A 20,982-nucleotide genomic window follows, 5' to 3' on the forward strand; every position below is an offset into this window, starting at 1 on the left:
TGTGTGTGTGTGTGTGTGTGTGTGTGTGTGATAGAAAGAAAGAATACATTTCAATACATTTTGAATTTGCTTTGCTAATTTGATTTCGAAAATGTAACTCAACATCACGATGAACACAGTGAAACCAAATAGTATCTTTAATTGATAGGACAATAACTACTCTGAATTGTAAGGGTTTCAAAAACAAATGCAAAAGACTATCAAAAGCAAAAATAAAGTGTTATATCGTTTGGCTGTTTGCCATGAAGCTCGTATCAAATAACAATACACCAGTATGGGAAAAGCAATGGAGAGGTAAACTATTTCATCAACAAGGGACAAACAGGTGTAAGTGGAGCAATTCTAATTGTGTAACCCACCACAGAGAGAGAGAGAGAGAGAGAGAGAGAGAGAGAGACAGAGAGAGACAGAGACTTGCACTCTCTCCTTTCCCTTTTCAGTGTATCACATGAACATGCAAAACACTCAGACTGGTCTTTCATGTGTGTTCTGTTTTTTTTTTATTTTAAAGGTCGTTGTACAACAGAATGAAAACAAAAATGTGTATTAAAAAATGATTAAAAAAAAAGAAGTGAAATAAACGAGTTCCAAAATCAGGTGAGGGTGTCTGTTCAGACATGCATTTTTAGGATAGGTATTTGTGATCGCCTTTTATAAACATTTTGAGATATTCGAATACGTTCCAGATTATTTTGAGTACTGGCATCAATCCATTGTTTGCTCTTTACTGTTTACTGTGTAATCATTAAAACAAATCGAGAAAATATTGAGCATGATTGTCTGTTTTCTGTAATTGAGATATAAACCCTCCATCGATCCACCTTTGATCTCACCTCAAAACGATTATATATATATATATATATATATATATATATATATATATATATATATATATATATATATATATATGTGTGTGTGTGTGTGTGTGTGTGTGTGTGCATATAGATTGATATCATCAACGATCAAGACAAAACAACAAGAATAACACAGTACAAAAAATTCATATTTTCCTAAAACAGCGTTAGAAAAAAAAAGTAAAGAAAAGAGAAAGTTGAGGAGGGTTGCACAAGCAATTTTACCAGTGATAAATGTACTAAGCGCTAATGATTGTCTGTCGTCTTATGGAATTAGCGTAGACTAAGGAGAATTCTTTATACTGCGCAAACTTCGTGCTTGCTGCTGATCGATAATTATGACCCGTGCAATACAGCCCTGGACTCATTTTCAGGCGGTTCTAGAACATTCCCAGCATCACACAGAGGACAGAGAGCAGGAGGACGGAGACCTGAGGACCACCCCCTGCAGAATTAACGGGGCAGGTGCGTGTTGGCTGGCGACGGTTGGCATTACTGTACCCCATCCCCCCACAGCGGGGAAAGTCGGCAGGCACGGGAGGTAAGTCTGACAGCTCGCCCACCTTGATCAAGAGTGCCATCCCTTGCTGCAGGTGACTGTCGGTGTGGCAGTGGAAGAACCAGAGTCCTGAAACGTCGTTTGATAAAGTCAGGAGGCGCGTGCAGGTACACACAGGGACCTATCATACACTGCTCCCCTCTCTCTCTCTCACACACACAATTAATCAGTCACTCACGCCCACCTATCCATCCATCAGCTAACCAATCTATCTATTCATTCATTTACAGAAAGCAGCGACTAGAATCGTCTCCAATACATCTATTTATAGAATGTGGCAGATGCTCTCCCTTCCCTTCCAGTACCCATCCATCAACAAATTGATGGGTCTATACAGTGACGAGTGCTCTCCCATTCTTTCCCCTTCCCTGTACCTGGGTTGTTGGCGAGAAACCTGAGGACGACGTAGCCCCCATCAGGCACGTTGACCGTGTCCCGCACGGACGGACTGAGGAAGTTCCTCTTCAGCTGTCCTAGTCTGTCCAGGTCCTCCACGTAAGTCCGGTTCAGAGACTCCCCTAGCTGCAGGGAGGGGGTGGGCGTGGGGGTACAGTCATGAGGGACAGAGATATCCGAACATTATTTACTTATTTTGTTGTTGTTGTTGTTTTTTTACATGGATGAGATTGTTTGGTGTATGGCCTGTTCTTCCAATCCGCTCTAGCTAATCTGCATCTTCTACTGCAAAGAGTAAACAGAGAGAGAGAAACAAACACACACACAAACACGCACATGCATGCACACACACAAACACACACATGCAATCACACGAACACACATATACGCATGCACGCACGCCCTACCCCACCACCCCCACACACAGAGTTATGGATGAAGGAAAACAAAATAAATCTTTGTTCAGATGACCATGCATGATGGAGAAGGTACCCCACCACCCTCCCATCCCCGACACACACACACACACACACACACACACACACACACACCCGTACTCCCCCCACCTTTTCCAAACCCAGTAGACGGAAACTGTGTCCATGAAGATGCATGTTGTGGCCCAGCTCAGCGAAGAAGCGACCTTCGTGAAAAACAATCAGTTCCACAACCTGCGGCAGAGAGACAGACATCATGAGTGAAAGTCAGGAACAGAGAGACAGAGGTGGATACAGACGGAGAAACAGAGAGAGAGAGAGAGAGAGAGAGAGAGAGAGATTCAAGATGGTTTATTCAATCAAGGCCATAGCCCCATATTGAGAGAGAGAGAGAGAGAGAGAGAGAGAGAGAGAGAGAGAGAGAGATTGATTTATTACGAATTTGCTATAAAGACACAACAATGTCACGTCCTTTTTTCTTTTTTTTTTTAATATTCTATGCACACATTAATGGTTTATTAACACACTGCTGAGAGAGAGAGAGAGAACACACACACGTAAGCACGCACGCACGCACATACACACATAGAGTCGTAAATCTTTTTTTAATTTTATTATTATTACTTAGAATCAATCAAAAGTAGAAAATTTCGGTGGTCGCTCACCCCTTTCATCAGCAAAACTGATACAAGAAAGTCTTCAATTTGGACAAAGATACAGATAGAAAGAGAAGGAGAGAGAGGAACACACACACACACACACACACACACACTGCCACAGAAACTGAACTGCACCGCACTGCACTGAACAGACCTTGTCCAGTGGAACGTGTATCACGTGCACACACATGCACAGATCCTCCGTCAGACAGGCCTCAGGGTTCTGCAGGGTGGAGCGGTTACAGAACCACGCCTCGTCCACGTCCTCCCTCTGACTGATGGGCGGCACAGGGGGCGTGATGAAGGTGATCTGGTGGCTGGTCAAGGCGCCGAAACGGAAGAGTAGTAGTTATAATGGTAGTAGTAGGAGGAGCAGCAGCAGCAGCAGCAGCAGTAGTAGTAGCAACAGCAACAGCAGCAGCCGACAGAGGAGTAGTAGTAGTAATAGCAGCAGTCGTTGAAGCAGTAGTAGTAGTAGCAGCAGCAGCAGTAGCCGACGTAGTCGTAGTAATAGCAGCAGTCGTTGAAGCAGTCGCAATAGCAGCAGTAATAGTACAAGTAGTCGCTGTAGTAGCAGCAGCAGCAACCGTCAGAGTAGTAGTAGTAGTAGTAGTAGTAATAACAGCAGTCGCTGAAGCAGTAGTAGTTGTAGTAGCGGCAACAGTAGTAGTAATAGCAGCAGCAGCCGACAGAATAGTAGAAGCAGCAGCTGACGTTGAAGAAGTCGCAGTAGCAGCAGCAGTAATAGTAGAAGTAGTGTTGGTAGTAGTAGCAGCAGCAGCAGACGGAGTAGTAGTAATAGCAACAACAGTCGTTAAAATAGTCGCAGCAGCAGCAGCAGCAGCAGTAGTACTAACATCAGCAGCCAACGAAGTAGTAGTAGTAGTAATAGCAACATCAGTGGTAATGGCTACAGTGGAAGTAGCAACAGCAGCAGCCTTCGTAGTTGTAGTAATAGTAGTTATTGTCGTAGCAGCAGCATCCAGAGGAGGAACAGCAGCAGCAGTAGTAGCAGAAGTAGCAGTAGTAGTAGAAGTAGCAGCAGCAGCAGCAGCAGCAGTAGTAGTAGAAGCAGCATCAGGAGGAGGAACAGCAGCAGCAGTAGTAGCAGAAGTAGCAGCAGCAACAGCTACATTCTCTGCTGTTGCTGCACTATACAATTGTCTCCCTTTTCTTCCAACCCAGTGCAAACAAAACACCATGGTCCATGTCTCCCTTTTCCTCCAAATCAGTTTAACGCCTTTCACTTTCGATCTGACGATCCTGGGTTCGAATCTCGATCAAGGCGCCTTGTGAGTCAAGGGTGGAGATTTTTCCATCTCCAGCGTCAAAAGATGTACTGACCTGCCAGTACCTGAACCCCATTCGTGCATATACGCATGAAGAGGATTAAATGTCCACATTATAGGTCCCTACATGGCGGGGTATTGTTGATAATTTTCTTACCTGTGTTTAACCGTTCATGTTTAATATGCCATAGATGAGATAGCCGATGAAACTTGTTGCCTTTTAACCCTTCATTTTTGTTGTTATTGTTATCGTTACTGTTATACTTCTCCTTCTTCTGTTTGTTATTGTTATTGTCATTGCTGTCATCATCATTACCATTCATCATCATCATCACCACCACCACCATCATCATTATCTGCCTCCTCCTCATCACTCATCATTATAACAAGGATACGTTGTCCATAACGGGCGTGGCATGAAACATTTGAGGTTTCAAGCTCTGCACGGGATAGAGATCTTTGTTGTTGTACTTGGTGTTGTCATTGTTGTTGAAGTCCATTCCTGCGGACATACAACAATCCGTTGTCCATCCTCCCTCCTCCCATCCATCTCCGCCCATGTATCCATCCACCCACCAATCCATCCATCGGCATACCAGTCCATCCAACCACCCATCCATCTACCCATCCGTCCATCCATCCATCCATCCATCATCTACCCACCCAGCCAGCCAGCCATTCGCACACCGATCCACCACCCATCCATCCATCCCCCCATCCATCCATTGTACATCCACCTATTAGTTGTATGGCTATGAAAGTAGTTACATACTTCGAGAAATAATGGGGAGAAAAAAAGGAACAAAGAAATAAAGAATGCAAAAGTGAAGGAGGGACAGAAAGTGCGAGAAAGAAAGAAAGAATCAAAGAAAGATAAGAAAGAAAGAAAGATGGTTAATTGATAAAATCAGAGAGAAACAGCCTGAATGTCAGACGGAGACAGACATACAGACCCACATACGGGCGGAAAGACAGACGGACGGACGGACAGTGAGACAAACGTACTATCAAACAAACAAACAAATAGAGCATACTTACCTATAAAGTACTTGACATCCACCTGTTCGTCAGTGTAGTTGGTTTTCAGTATATAGCGCAGATCGTCAGTCAGTATTTTCGTGCGGTTAAACCCATACTCTGGCCTGTTCCCGTCATAGAGTATGGGATTCAGCAGCTGTATGAATAAATTGTGGACCAAAAATGATAGCACTGTACACACACACACACACACACACACACACACACACACACACACACACGAACATACACACACACACACACGAACACACACACACACACACGAACACACGAACACACAAACACACACACATACATATATGGAGAGAGAGACAGAGAGAGAAAGAGGGACACTTGACAAGTGTCAGAGATGGAGAGAGCGAGATCAAGAGAGAGAGAGAGAGAGAGAGAGAGACTTGACAAGTGTCAGAGATGGAGAGAGCCAACGAGAAAGAGAGAGACTTGACAAGTGTCAGAGATAGAGAGAGCAAGAGAGAGAGAGAGAGAGAGAGAGAGAGAGAGAGAGAGACTTGACAAGTGTTAGAGATAGAGCGAGCGAGAGCAAGAGAAAGAGAGAGAGACTTGACAAGTGTCAGAGATAGAGCGAGAGCAAGAGAGAGAGAGAGAGAGGGAGAGACTTGACAAGTGTCATTGATAGAGAGAGCGAGAGCAAGAGACAGAGACAGAGAGAGAGAGGGAGACTTGATAAGTGTCAGAGATGGAGAGAGCCAGCGAGAGAGAGAGGGAGAGAGAGAGACTTGACAAGTGTCAGAGATAGAGCAAGAGAGAGAGAGAGACTTGACAAGTGTCAGAGATAGAGCAAGAGAGAGAGAGAGAGAGAGAGACTTGACAAGTGTCAGAGATAGAGAGAGCAAGAGAGAGAGAGAGACAGACTTGACAAGTGTCAGAGACAGAGAGAGCAAAAGAGAGAGAGAGACTTGACAAGTGTCAGAGATAGAGAGAGCAAGAGAGAGAGAGACTTGACAAGTGTTAGAGATAGAGAGAGCGAGAGCAAGAGAAAGAGAGAGAGAGACTTGACAAGTGTTAGAGATAGAGAGAGCGCGCGCGCGAGAGAGAGAGAGAGAGAGAGAGAGAGAGACAGAGAGAGAGAGAGAGAGAGAGAGAGAATAAATACGAGCCCTCATGTCTTCGTTTTCCATAAAGAAAGGAGGGGGCGGTGAGAAACGTCATAAACCAATCTTGGTTTAACTCATAACCTTAAATGATGGTGTGCGTAGAGGAGATGAGAGGAGGGGAGGTGCGGGTGGGGTGGGGGTGCGGGGAGGAGGGGGGGTGGAAACGCGTGTGCAAAAAACTATAACAACAACAAACTCTCATTAATGCCCGAGTAGCCTGAGTCATTTGGTTTTGTTTTGCATACAAAGGAAACAACAGCTGTTTCAGCGTTCGTCGAGCTTGTTATTTGCTCTCTCTCTCTCTCTCTCTCTCTCTCTCTCTCTCTCTGTCTCTCTCTCCCTCTCTCTCTTTCCCTCTCTCTCTTCTCTCACTTTCTCTCGCCCTTTTCCTCACCCTGTTTTCTCTCTCCCTCCATCTGCCCCCCCCCCTCCCTCTCTCTGTCTCTCTTTCTCTCGCTATCTACCTCTCTGTCTCTCTCTTCCTCTGACTCTCTCTCTATCTCCCTCTCTCTCACTCCCATTTTATCTCTTCTTTCCTCTCTCACTCCATCTCTCTCCTCCTTCCATTCCCCTCTCCCTCCCCCAACCCCTCACAATGCCGTCTCTCTCTCCCTTCCCCTCTACCCCCTCTCTCTACCCTCCCCTCTCCACCCTCATTCCCAACTCCCCTCCCCCTCTAACAATGCCGTCTCTCTTTCTCCCTACCCTCCACCTCGCCCCTCCCTCCCCCTCTAACAATGCCGTCTCTCTTTCTCCCTACCCCTCCACCTCCCCCCTCCCTCCCCCTCTAACAATGCCGTCTCTCTTTCTCCCTACCCCTCCACCTCCCCCCTCCCTCCCCCTCTAACAATGCCGTCTCTCTTTCTCCCTACCCTCCACCTCCCCCCTCCCTCCCCCTCTAACAATGCCGTCTCTCTTTCTCCCTACCCCTCCACCTCCCCCCTCCCTCCCCCTCTAACAATGCCGTCTCTCTTTCTCCCTACCCATCCACCTCCCCCCCTCCCTCCCCCTCTAACAATGCCGTCTCTCTTTCTCCCTACCCCTCCACCTCCCCCCCTCCCTCCCCCTCTAACAATGCCGTCTCTCTTTCTCCCTACCTCTCCACCTCCCCCCCTCCCTCCCCCTCTAACAATGCCGTCTCTCTTTCTCCCTACCCCTCCCCCTCCCCCCCCTCCCTCCCCCTCTAACAATGCCGTCTCTCTTTCTCCCTCCCCCTCCCCCTCCCCCCCTCCCTCCTCCTCTAACAATGCCGTCTCTCTTTCTCCCTACCTCTCCACCTCCCCCCTCCCTCCCCCTCTAACAATGCCGTCTCTCTTTCTCCCTACCCCTCCACCTCCCCCCCTCCCTCCTCCTCTAACAATGCCGTCTCTCTTTCTCCCTACCCATCCACCTCCCCCCTCCCTCCATCACATTGCCGTCTCTCTCTCTCTCACTCCCTCTACCTCCCTCATCACAATGACGTCTCTCTCTCCCCTTCCCTTCCCCCCCTCCTCTCTCTCACTTCCCCTCTCCACCCTCCTTCTCCTCCTCTAACAATGCCGTCTCTCTTTCCCCCTACCCCTCCCCCCCCCCCCTCTTCCCCCCTCACAATGCCGTCTCTCTCTCCCACTCCCTCTCTCTTTCTCTCTCCCTCACAATGCCGTCTCTCCCCCTTCCACTCTCCTCCCTAACAATGTCGTCTCCCCCCTTCCCCTCTGCTCTACCTCACAATGCCATCTCTCCCCATCCCTCTCCCCCCCCCCCCCCCCATCACAATGCCATCTCTCTCCCCCTCCCTCTCCACCCCCTCCTCCCCCATCCTCCCTCACAATGCCGTCTCTCTCCCTTCCCTCCCCCTCTCCTATCCCCCAGGCCCCCTCACAATGCCGTCTCTCTCCCCTCCCTCTCCACCCTCTCCTCCCCTATCCCCCCTCACAATGCCGTCTCTCTCCCCATCCCTCTCCCCCCCCTACCCCCCCCCCCACCCCCCCGACCCCTCTCAATGCCGTCTCTCTCCCCTCCCGTCTCCTCTCCTCTTCACAATGCCATCTCTCTCCCCTCCCCTCTCCCCCCCCCCTCCTCACAATGCCATCTCTCTTCCCTCCCTCTCCATCCCCTCCTCCCCCCAGGCCCCCTCACAATGCCGTCTCTCTGCAGGGAGGGGTCACCAGGGGGGTCCTCCTGCCCGGCTCCCTCATAACGGACGACGGCCATCCCGTTGGCTTTGGGACCCTCGCAGTCGCCCAGCCCCAAAACTCGCAGCCAGTAGTTGGTCACCGCCCCTTGTGCATTCAGCACCACGTCGTACCGCTCTCCTGTGAGGGGTCATCACCATCATCATCACCACCACCACCACCACCACCACCATCATAATCATCATCATCATCATCATCATCACCACCACCACCACCACCACCACCACCACCACCATCAAATCATCACCATCATCATTGTCATCATCATCACCACCACCACCACCACCACCACCATCATAATCATCATCATCATCATCATCATCATCACCACCACCACCATCAAAATCATCACCATCATCATCATCATTGTCATCATCATCATCGTCATTATCATCATTATCATCATCGTCATCGTCGTCGTCGTCGTCGTCATCATCATCCCCACTACCACCATCATCATCATCGTCGTCGTCGTTGTCATAATCGCCATCATTATAATCATCATCGTCGTCGTCGTCGTCACCGTAATCATAATTATCATCATCACCATCATCGTCATCATAATCATCATCATCGTCATCGCAATCATCATCACCATCATAATCATCATCATCATCGCAATCATCATCATCAGAGTGTTGTTGGGACAACATAAGCGAAGTGCCAGACACACACGTTTCTGTCTGCCATTTCTTGCTGTCTCTGTTCCCTCTCTCCCTCCCCCCCCTCTCTCTCTCTCTTTGTCTCTATCCCTGTCTGTCTCTGTCTCTCTGTCTCTCTCACTGACCCGGGTGGATAATGAAGGCATCCAGCACCCGGGGTACCACCGGCATACCGTCCACACTGATGACCGTCAGCTGGTGTTGGTCCACAGACACCTGTCCACACCCCCAAAAATAATCAGAACATGATGTTGCAAATGGAGGATTCGATATTCCTGGCACGGAAAAAATTCATAAGGCTTTAATTGTAGCTTGGAATTGGGAAACTGTACACATGAACAAGACAGTGAAAGAAAAAAAATTTCATTGTAAAATAATCAAAAATGGATTCTTCGGATTTGAATGGTCTGAGGATTTTTTTTTTCTACACCGAATATGATAAATTCCAGAAAGAGGAATACCGGGTGTATGTGGTTTTTACTTAACTAATAAGGTTAAAATTAAGGAAATGATATACTACAGAAACCACACTTTTATGAGGATGTATAAACATTACAGTTCACTTCAAAAAGTGTACAAGCTCAGAATGTGTTTCTGGTTAGAGACTCGGTACTTCCTCAGTCATATACATTTTTTCCCCGAAAACGAAGTGTGACTGCCTACAAGGTGGGGATTAAAATGATTATGCAACTGCCCACTCATGTATACGAAAGATCGTAGGAGTCGCAGCCCATGGACAAAGAAGAAAAAAAATAGTCGTGTACGTAATACAATATTGCTGTTCATTATCTAATGTACACTGGATTTGCATCTTCGACAAAAAAGTTGTTTAATTACAAATAATGATCAGTTTAGCGATAAAATTTGCTTTGAAAAAACAAAAACATTGCGATCTCTCTCTCTCTCTCTCTCTCTCTCTCTCTCTCTCTCTCTCTCTCTCACTCTCTCTCTCTGTATCTCCATACGCCCCCACCCCTGTCTCCATGTACCACCCCACCGCCTACATACCTTTGATTTGGTTTTGTTGTTGTTGTTGTCGTTGTTGATGATGATGTGGTTGTTTTGCCTTTTCTCTTTACATGTTCTGAGATGTGCCCTTCGCCATTACTGTTAATCATTGATGAAAAGGAGGAAGGTGGCAGAATGGTTAAGACGCTCATCTGCCAATAAAAAGACTCCGTGAGGGTCTGGGTTCGAATCCTGTTCTCGCCCTTTCTCCAAAGTTTGGAAAATCAAACTGAGCGCCCAGTCATTCTGATGAGACGTTAAACCGAGATCTTGTGTGCAGAAACGCACTTGGCAACAAAAGTGTGTCCTCTGGCGAAATTCTGTAGGTGGAAGAAATCCACTCTGAAAGGTACACAAATATACATGCATGCGCTCAAGGACTGACTAAGCGCGTTGGGTTATGCTGCTGGTCAGGCATCTGCCTAGCAGATGTGGTGTAGCGCATATGGATTTGTCCAAACGCTGTGACGCCTCCTCGAGAAACTGAAACTGAAATTGAAACTGGTGATCACTGTCGACGAGGCCTGACGGGTCGGACAAGTGTGATGATGGCACAGGGAGTTCATCACAGCGTTGTAAGGAGATTTGCCCACTGCCCGTTGGTAGAGTTTTTCGAGTTTATTTGATTAATTCTGTTGGTAAGAGCGCCCACCCACCCCCCACCCCCCCGAACACCTCCACCCTTTCATCTTGACCACTTACGTGGAATCTGGCTTCTATCATTATTGTCATCATCATCATCATCATTATTACTATCATTAATAATAACAACAATAATCATACTCATGATCATAACTGAAGTAGTAGTAGTAGTTGTATCGTTATTGTTATTATGCTGCTGCTGCTACTACTACTACTACTACTACGATTGTGATTACTCTTATCATTATCATTATTATCATCTTCATTATCATTGTCATTATTTTAACATTATCATTATTTTATCACTATCATTATTATCATTATCATGATTATCATCATCATCGTAACAATAATAAATAATCAGTAGGTTGCGGTGGACCTCAAACTGCTTCTGTCTGATATGAGTCAGCAATGTAGCGGTGTAGCGAATTGTATGATGGTGGACCTGTCCCCGGGCCATGACCCTGTCTTGACGAAACACAAACAGCAAATAAAAGTGTGGTTTCTGTGTTTCACCAAGCCAAACTACACGTTCTCTTCCCCAAGTTAATCTTTCCTTCAGAAAGTTACCACTTTCCCCGTGATGATGATCGCACTGGGGAGTTTATCACAGCGTTGTATCCTATCCTGTATCCACCCACCCACCCACCGATACACACACACCTTCCATCAACCTAATCCCTACCTGCAAGGGACAAGCAGGGGACGCCGAGATAAACCGCAGACGATAACGTTCCCCTTTCCGCACGTGCACCACTTCCGGTGGCGTCTGCGCATGCGTCAGGTTGCTGTCAAAGAACCGTCGAGAGTTGGTGACGTTGTAGTGGCGCGCGCGCCCGTTGACCATGACGGACTGGGGGGAGAAGGGGTCATAGGCGTACATGAGGTTGAGGTAGTATTCCATGGACAGCACGGGGTGCCAGTTGTACACCATCATCACGTGCTCGCTCAGGTCCTGGTCGTACAGGTTGTCGTTCAGGTCATGGCCGGCGGGCTGCCGCACGATCACAGGCCCGAAGGCGCCGTCAGCCAGCTGCATGCCCGTGTGCGCGTGGTACCAGTGCGTGCCTTCCGGGCCCGCGTGGAACTTGTACCTGCACGTGCGCCGCGACAATAGATATTTCTTGCATCGTTCGTGGATCCCCCCACCCCCACAACCCACCTCCCCTCCCCTCCTCCCCTTCACACACTACTAACCACTCCCATACTAGAAAAGCATTAAAAAAAACATATAATGAAGAAACAATAGACAGAAGGAGGAGGAGGAGGAAGAGGAGATGGAAGTGGAGAAGCAGAAGAAGACGTAGTAGTAGCAGAATGAGTTGCAGTAGTAGTAGTTGTAGTGGTAGACGAAGAAGAAGAAAAAGAAGAAGAAGACAATGCTAGGACTCAACACTGAATTGTGCCTGGAATATGACACAGTAACCTTGTTTAAAAAACATAATAATAACAATAATAAGGTGCATGAGGACAAGCATAAACTGGCATTTTATTTTTAAAACAAAGTTTCTGCACTTACACAACTACAGGAGTTACTGTGTCATATACCAGACACAATTTGAGGTTGTGTCCTGACTCAGAGTCAATGTAAAGTGCATGAGGACATGCATGCCAGTCATTATCATGGTCATCAAACCCGTAATAAAAACAACAACAACAACACCAACAATAATAATAATGATTTATAAGAGTAATGATAATAATGGAAACAACGACAACAAAAAAACATAAAGAACAACAATAATAAAGTAGCCGAGCGCTCTGCAGTTTTTTTGAAATGATGATGTCCAACCATTGACCTGCTTCCTGTGCCGTGACGCCATTCAAATTTTGAATAAAAGCCACTTCTAAACAAATGCTCCAAACATTGATACACCATGTCTGTGTATAATTCACAGCCAGATTATGCCTGTTGTGCTTAAATACAAACTTATATTACATTCCTATTAAGTATTTCTTCTATTCCTTCGTCGGCCAAATTCGACGTTGAGGTTTATGGCATCTCATCTTTTCAATGCTACAATCTTCAATTCTATATGTGATTGCTTGTTGGAAACAAAAACCACATTATTATAGTGTTTGGATGAGAAGAGATCCGGAACTAACAAGATACAAAGCAGATTTTTATTGTCGACACTTAAGGACAATCACCTCACACTTTTGGCTTCAGCCGAGTTGAAATATGTGTTTCTGACACAGACTATTTAACTGATATCTCTTCCATCGGATCAGTAAATTACAAGTATTATATACTGGCAGAATTGTCACAATCATTTCTTTTAATCTATATCATTAGTGTTTGCCTACATTAAACTGGTTCAACGCAATTAGAAATTTTCGGCTATGAACTAGTTAAAAGTGCTCAGTTTCGAGCTATTTTTTTTGTGACCAATTTGACCTAAACTGGTTCAGAAATCATTTAGCAATCTATCATTGAACACCTGGCAAAAAACACAAATTTGTTCAATTTTAGCCTGGCTAGGGCTGATTTGCTTGTCGCCAGAGTGGTTAGCATGACCTGCATGATCTGGTCACTCTTCATTTCCACCTGCCAGTGGCTATAACCAGCCCTGTGTGTAGCTCCAAAGGCCAGCGTCTCACATCATCGTTGTAAGTCAACTGTTGTGTTATGGGTTGACAGTGTTTAAAGTCGGTAACCTTTGTCAGAAGAATTGCGTTCTCGTTCAGTCACAGGTCTAAGTTATCATGTTATTGTCTTGTCACTGTGATGTGCTACTAGGTTGGTTGAAACTATTCAGTTATTCGAACGTCACAGTCAGTCATTGACGTAGAGTGCTGACGCGAAAATAGTTTCGTCTCCACACACTTTCATTCAACTGTTGACTGTTCGAGGATATTCTCAGGATGTCGCCTATTTCTCATCTGCTCACACTGATCTTGATCCATGTAGGCATAGCAGTAAGATTTATTTAATGAAAAGTTAGGCTTTATGTATTCCGCGTTCAGCAGAGCAAATTCAAATGTAGAACACAAGCCATACTTATCTGTGTTGTTTGGATTTGGTGCAACTGGATAACTTGTGTGAGTTCACTGGCTGGCTGCACCACTTAATGATCAAGCCATGTTAGTTCTTTCTACCAATATATTGAGCACTGACTTACCATTTGATCTCTCAAGTTGTCAACACTTAATATAAAAGCCACTTATTCTATCATCTTGTTTATTATTCGTGTATTATTTCATACACTAATTTCCTTTCTTATTCTGACAGTGTGCCTTGTCCTATACAATGTGTGTATAGTACTCTGTTGTGATGATTGCAGGATAATGTTGAATCAATATCAGTTACATGTTATCACCATCTGATATGTATCGCAGTCTGGTAACTGTGATTCAGCTATCTTTGCTTTTTCCTACATGGCTTACCACGGTATAGTGCTACATGATAACTGATTTGAATCACTTTGACACAGTACACGCATGACAATCTATACAGTCAGTGTACTTTACTAACTCATCTTAGCTTCAACCACTGAACTCACACAAATGTCTCCTGGTGCTGGATGTTGCACTGGGTGACCTGACCCACCCCGTCAAAGTAGGCCTCTCGGAAGACGTGTTGCCCGTGCCAATGTATGGAGGTGGACAGTCCATCTTCCAGCATGTTGGTCACCCTCACCTCCACCATATCCCCTTCACACACCTGACACACACACACACACACACACACACACACACACACACACACACACACACACTGGTCCAAATATTACGTTCCACCATCAGATCCTCAAATCTGAAGTTCAGTCTGAAAATTTCTGGCATGAGGAACTGAAGCCTCAAATCGACAACAAACTGCTTCAGAAAGACCCTTTCAAAGTAAACGGATTCTCTTTCCATCTGTTTCCCGTTGTCGGAAAGAAGAAGCTGTACTTTGTCCCCTACACACGGGTCACACTTTTCTTACCCACTCGTCCTTTCCTTTCTAAAGGCTGGAAGGACTCATTTGGTCTTTCGCGTGTCATGAGCCCCTCATCTTCTGATCGTCATCTTATTGATAGCTAGGACTTGCAAGGCATCAGACACAGACTCTTCACTGCTGACTCTATGGACACACTGTTTCGTTATATCCTGCTTAAAGCAGTCCTTGACTTTACAAGGGAGGTGAATGCTTTTGGTTTGATCTGACTGTGATCTGGACAGGGGGAAATTTGTGTATGAACCATACTTCATAACTTGGAACATTGATCCTCTCTTTTGTTTTGTTGTTGTTGTTTGTTGTTTGTCTGTTTAGATTGTAATTTTGAAGTGGGTTTGTCTTTAACGTTCAGTCACTGTCCTAGGACATGTTTACTTTGGGAAGGAATAAACACGAACAATAAAATTTGCTCCTTGAAAAAAAAAAAAAAAAAAAAAGGAGACAACTTCAAACCAGTGCTGCTTGGTGCTTCCTATCAGCTGGTTCATATGACAATAAATAGTACATAGAAAGAAACAAGTAACGTCCTAAAAATTGAAAAGAGAAAGAAACAGAAGTTCACAGTTCGTTCATATATTTCCCGTCGACATCGTACATAAAGCTAAGCTTCGTAACTGTTCTTCCTCCAATGCCGGATGTACTGTTATCATCTTCAAACCCATCAGTCATTATGTGTTGCAGGAATATGTTGAACAGCGTGGGAGACAGAAGGCAGCTCTGACGGACTCCAACCTAAGAATGGAACCACTCTTTAATAGCACCCTGTGTGAATGCCACACTGGTACGTTGGGGTACAGTTGCTGGATGGTGTTGATTAGCTTTCGCTAGTGTTTCTTGCTAGACTTTGTCAAACAACTTCTTAAAGTCTACGAAGACGTCGTAGAATTCCCTCCGGTACTGGAGGTGCTTTTAGCAAAGGGTACGCAGGTTTTCATATAATTATGTTCGATGTTACTTCTGCAATCCAGTCTGTTCTTCAGCTATAATGGTCTGTGCTTGCGGCTATAATCTCTGCATTGCTTTGGTAGCATGATTGACCGAACTGATGGTGCGGTAGTTCTGGCAGTGTTGGAGGTTTCCTGTTTTTTGTGTGGAGTGTGTCATTCGCTGCCAGACTGTGTTGCTGATAGCAGTTAGGATGCTAACCACTGCCCCTCCGCCATGTTTCAAAAGTTCTGCAGGGATGTTTAAAGACGTGTTGATAAAGCATGGCGCCCCGCCCTCCCGCCCCCCACACCCCCTCAGTACTCCTCTAGCCATCCACTCTTCCCATCCCCACACACTCACACAAACGCACACAAAACACACACACACACACACACACACACACACACACACACACACACACACACACACGCCCTCCACCTCCGCACACCCACCTCAATGGCCGGTCCGGGCACCTGTCTATTGACGGCCAACACCAGACGCACCTTGCCGTCACCAGCGATGCACTCCTCCCTGTAGCAGTCAGTCACGTTGAAGGGGCAGTCATAGCACGCCTGACCACAGACAATATCCACCCGTCAATCAGTCAGTCAATGAACCAACTAACCAAGCAACCACATCAACCAACCAATTATTCAATCGATCAATAAACTACCAAGTCAAACAATCCATCGATCAATTCATATAGTGATGAACAGGGGAAAAAACGAACAGAACACACACACACACACACACACACACACACACACACACACACACATGCACACACACACACACAGTATGTGTGTACGTGTGCTACAGCCTTGGGGGCTTGTTGGCCTTTGGCGACCATCCCAACGCCGAGTGTCCTGAAAGCGCTCTTGGCCAAGAAAGTTGGGATGTAACTTGGGCAAGACACACTCCACTGTGATCACTTTCAAGCCCAGATAGTCGGGACAGCAGTTGCCTCCTCTGTTGTTCTGACAGGTCATAGTCGGACACGACTGACTATCATACATGCATAGCGAACAGGGAAGAGAGAAGAGGAGAGCTGGCAGACCTTGTTCAGAGTCCTGTACCACTCCAGGGTGAAGTTGTAGTGGCACGTCATCACTTCCCCGGACACACACTGTCTTCTGCACGGGTGGACGGCAGACTCTGCCGTCACAGAAATGAATTAATTAATAGATTACTAATTAGTCAATTAATTAATTGATTAATCAATTAACTAATTACCGGATAATTACATAGATAAAACAAGAGAGGCAAGGCCTTCAATACTCCCTTGTGATACACTTTACAAAATCTAATCATTTAAATGTGTTCTGTACTTGTTATTATAAAGCTTCAGGTTAAAAAAAAAAAAAAAGAAAGAAAAAAATAAGACGGCAGATTCAAACCCTGTGTGTTCGGATGAGAAGAAACTGTCTTACCCAATACACTATGATGGCTCCTTAACTGACGTTCAAAAATTTAACATTTAAATATGTTTTTTTAAAAGGCGATAAATCAATTGTGATATTCGCAGTGAGAATGCTGTTTAAATTATATTATTCTGGTGTATCTTGGGCATTCAAAAAATCTTTAAGGGCAATTAAAAATTCTTAAGTCCGCGGTAAAGGAGACGTGGCTATTGCTGCAATCACACTGCAATATTTAGCTGTTTTCTCTGGATCAAGATATATGTACAAGTTTAGTTACACCCGGTACGACACGGTTGATTCAATTTCTCTTTTATGTTCATTCTAGTTTTACAGTTTTAAAGTTGATATGAAAATTGAGTATTCTGTAAAACTAATAATATGTAGAGCCAAGTACAAGTACTTGTATCGAGTATGATTTCAAAATGTAATGTTTAAGATGAGAAAGATCAGTTTAAAGCAAATTAACCCCCCCTAACATTAATTACAGAATAATTTCCCTTTTTTTACTATCTGCAGCAAAGACTTGCACCAGAAATATACTTCCATGCTTAGCAAAAGAAGTTCCTGTTTGAACAAAAAATGATAAAAATGACTGCTCTTGTTGTTATGTCAGAATATCAGATCAAAGTGCCAAGTTTAGAGAATAAAAAAAATATAAATATAACAGTAAATTCAGTTTGCATATAATTTGGCTTTTTTTTTTTTTTTTTTTTTTTTTTTTTGTGCCCATCCCAGAGATGCAATATGGTTTTAAATAAGATGACTAGAAAAAACTGAATTTTTCCTATTTTTATGCCTAATTTGGTGTCAACTGACAAAGTATTTGCAAAGAAAATGGCAATGTTAAAGTTTTCCACGGACACACACACACACACACAGAGAGAGACAACCGAACACCGGGTTAAAACATAGACTCACTTTGTTTTCACAAGAGAGTCAAAAACCCTTTTGTGACCGACCTGCTATATGCCCCTGGCCTGTGTGTGGATCTTTTATATCCTTTCATCTGTATACTCTTTAATTCAGTAAATCAGTAATTCTTTTGTACCGTCCCCTTTATAATAATTTAGGCAATACCCCAATGGCCTACGTTAAAATGATTTAACGCAATTTGTAATTTTCAGCGACAAGCTCATTAAAACTGACCCTGTTCAGGTGACTTAAATTAAGATTATAAATTCATCTATAATAACCAACGCTTCATTTTATACTCATAATAAAGTAGGTGTTGAGCTCTTTCTTTTGCAACTTATCCGACGTAAATCGGTTCAGGGATCATTTAGAAATCTGTCACTGAACACCTTGTCAGAAACACAGTTGTTGTCGGATTTGGCCTGATTAGTGCCGATCTGCTTTGCAGCACACGTGACTGTTTTTGTAGTCCTGCATAAATTGGCACAGTGAGTGATGAAAGTTCATTTCATACCTGGTCAGTCATCTGACCAGAATGACATCAATATTAAGGAATTTCATAGCTCTACCATCACTTTTTTTTTTCTTTAAACTCATCTGAGTCTAGCTCATAATCGAAAGGCTGTGTATTTCCTTCAGATGATACAATGCCACATTCTTCTCTCTGAGTTGGTAGGAGGTCTTTTCTATCAACATTACACTTCTCCATTTCATCTCCATGGGTATGTGCCATGAGAGAGAGAGAGAGAGAGAGAGAGAGAGAGAGGAGGGTTTTGGGGGGGGTTCCTCGTTTGTCAGGTCATTGTGTCAACATTAGTTCTGTGAAAATGCCTGAATCGCTTGCTCAGGTCAGGTGCGTGTGTTTGTATGTGCGTGTATGTGTGTGTGTGTGAGTGAGTGAGTGAGTGCGTACGTGCTTGCATGCGCGCGCGCGTCTTTGTGTGTGTGTGTGTGTGTGTGTGTGTGTGTGTGTGTGTGTGTGTTCTTCAATTTAATGTCTGTCCACATATGATTTCAGACGAACGTATAAGACGAATGAATTTTAGATTAAAGTGTCATCATCAGATCAGTGTGTGTGTGTGTGTGTGTGTGTGTGTGTGTGTGTGTGTGTGTGTGTGTGTGTCTGTCTGTCTCTGTTTCTGTGTCTGTCTGTGTGCCTGCGCACGTGTGTGTACATGTGTGTGTGTGTGTGTGTGTGTGTGTGTGTGTGTGTGTGCGCTCGCTCGCGCGTGTGTGCATGAATGAAAAAAAAGGTTATTTTACCATGGTAATGAGCGATAGGATGTCTGCACCTTCTAAACTTTCCATGGGACTGCCACAAAGGTCTCCGCTCTCTCCTGTCCTCTACAACGTCGACACGAAAGGCCTTGCAGACTTAAACAGCAATGGAATAGCTCGGATGCGTACTCTTGTGGATGATGGCCTGGTCTTCAAAACTTCGAAAGATGCTCAGGAAAGAACTAAAGCCGTCCAGAAACAACTGAACAATACCGCTCAATGGTGCAAGGACACAGGATCTTCCATCAATCCAGCGAAAGCCCAAACGTTGCTGTGCACCCTCAACAACAAAACCGCGAGCAAATCACCACCACCTGTCATTCGACGGAATTCAAATCGAGAAAACCGAACGCCTACGCTACCTAGGAATACACATCGACAGGATGCTGACCTTCAGAAAACATACGGAAAATACTGTTCTCAAATGCAAAAAGTGTCTTTCAGTTCAAAAGACAATGGCAACCAAAGGTATCGAACAATGCCACCTCTTCCTGCTATATCAATCACTCGTTCTCAGTGTGATCGACTACGGACTTGGGCTAACAACACCGTCTCAAAGCAGCCTCTTAAAATTAGAAAGAGTTCAAAATGAAGCTATGAGGCTGATCCTTGGAACAACAAAAGACACATCTACAGAAACCATGCGATACCTGCTTGATGGCCAGAAACGTGTTAGAACAGATTAAGACCTACTTCAGAGCATTATCGTCGTTCATTTATTTATTTATTGTCTGTTCATCTGAGATGATGATATTAGACTTAAAATATATGACATTATTATTATTATTATATGGATTATTATCATTTCTATCATAGTGATGATTGTTATTATTAATTATAAATCGACATTTCTGTATATTCGAATGAAAAGGGTGGCGGTTGAGGAGGGGGTTGGGGGGGCAAGGGGGAGGGGACTAAGAAACAGAGAGAGAACAGAATGTGGAAAAGATAGAGTACAAAATGTAAAATGGAGAGTGTGAGTGTCTGTGACTGGAGAAAGAAAAAACATAATATTGGAAGGATGTGTGTGAGAGGCGGGACGGGGTAAGCGGGATTAGGACAAAAAAATTATCAATAATCAAATATTGTATGCACTACTTCTGTAAATTATTATTTGAAACTGGACTATTCAACACATAACTAGATAACTTCGGGCACAAATGATGACTGACGATATTTTAAATGTACTTGTTTGGTAGGCGTTGTCACTGTCAAATAAGGACGGTCTTTTTCGATACGAAATTCCATCATAAGAATGACGAGATAAAAAAAAAAACACGTCATCTCGAGATCATGTAACAATGTTTTTACGTCATCACTGGATCTTTATTTAAAAGAAAAATAATTTTAAAAATAATAATAATAATAATAAAACACCCAAAAAAACGTATCTTTTGAAAAATAATCTAAAAAAGACATAGGTACCTCTGAAAATCGATGAAAAATTCCCCAGAGCACAAAACAAAGTGTAGGAACCCCGGTTGAAGTGTCCTGTAAATTCCAGTGGATGGTCGACGGTACAATGGTTTACCCCAGAGACACAGCGCGACGCATTAGATGTATATTTACAGTAAGCTCCCACCGAGGTCACCGCGCTAACTGAAGACATTGATCCTGAAATCCAGAGGTAAGCTAACACACCGAAGACACTAAATACAAATGAATAAAAAACAG

At 44.4% G+C, this 20,982-nt stretch overlaps 1 protein-coding gene across 2 annotated transcripts in view; it reads right to left on the reverse strand.

Moving 5' to 3' along the window:
• Positions 1–20,982, reverse strand: part of LOC143301231 (uncharacterized) — a 28,784-nt gene continuing 7,802 nt past the window's right edge. For both annotated transcript variants that reach the window (XM_076615363.1, XM_076615362.1), the window contains exons 3-14: positions 16,755–16,852; positions 16,150–16,269; positions 14,334–14,494; positions 11,516–11,924; positions 9,306–9,396; positions 8,463–8,638; positions 5,230–5,365; positions 4,587–4,693; positions 3,057–3,212; positions 2,376–2,477; positions 1,788–1,935; positions 1–1,482 (exon numbers count right to left, since the gene is read on the reverse strand). In XM_076615363.1, the coding sequence (XP_076471478.1) occupies positions 1,235–1,482; positions 1,788–1,935; positions 2,376–2,477; positions 3,057–3,212; positions 4,587–4,693; positions 5,230–5,365; positions 8,463–8,638; positions 9,306–9,396; positions 11,516–11,924; positions 14,334–14,494; positions 16,150–16,269; positions 16,755–16,852 (1,952 nt within the window). In that variant the 3' untranslated portion in view covers positions 1–1,234. The remainder of the gene's footprint in view (positions 1,483–1,787; positions 1,936–2,375; positions 2,478–3,056; positions 3,213–4,586; positions 4,694–5,229; positions 5,366–8,462; positions 8,639–9,305; positions 9,397–11,515; positions 11,925–14,333; positions 14,495–16,149; positions 16,270–16,754; positions 16,853–20,982) is intronic.

This window comes from Babylonia areolata, chromosome 27 (assembly GCF_041734735.1).
Source record: "Babylonia areolata isolate BAREFJ2019XMU chromosome 27, ASM4173473v1, whole genome shotgun sequence".
Taxonomy (NCBI): Eukaryota; Metazoa; Mollusca; class Gastropoda; order Neogastropoda; family Buccinidae; genus Babylonia; species Babylonia areolata.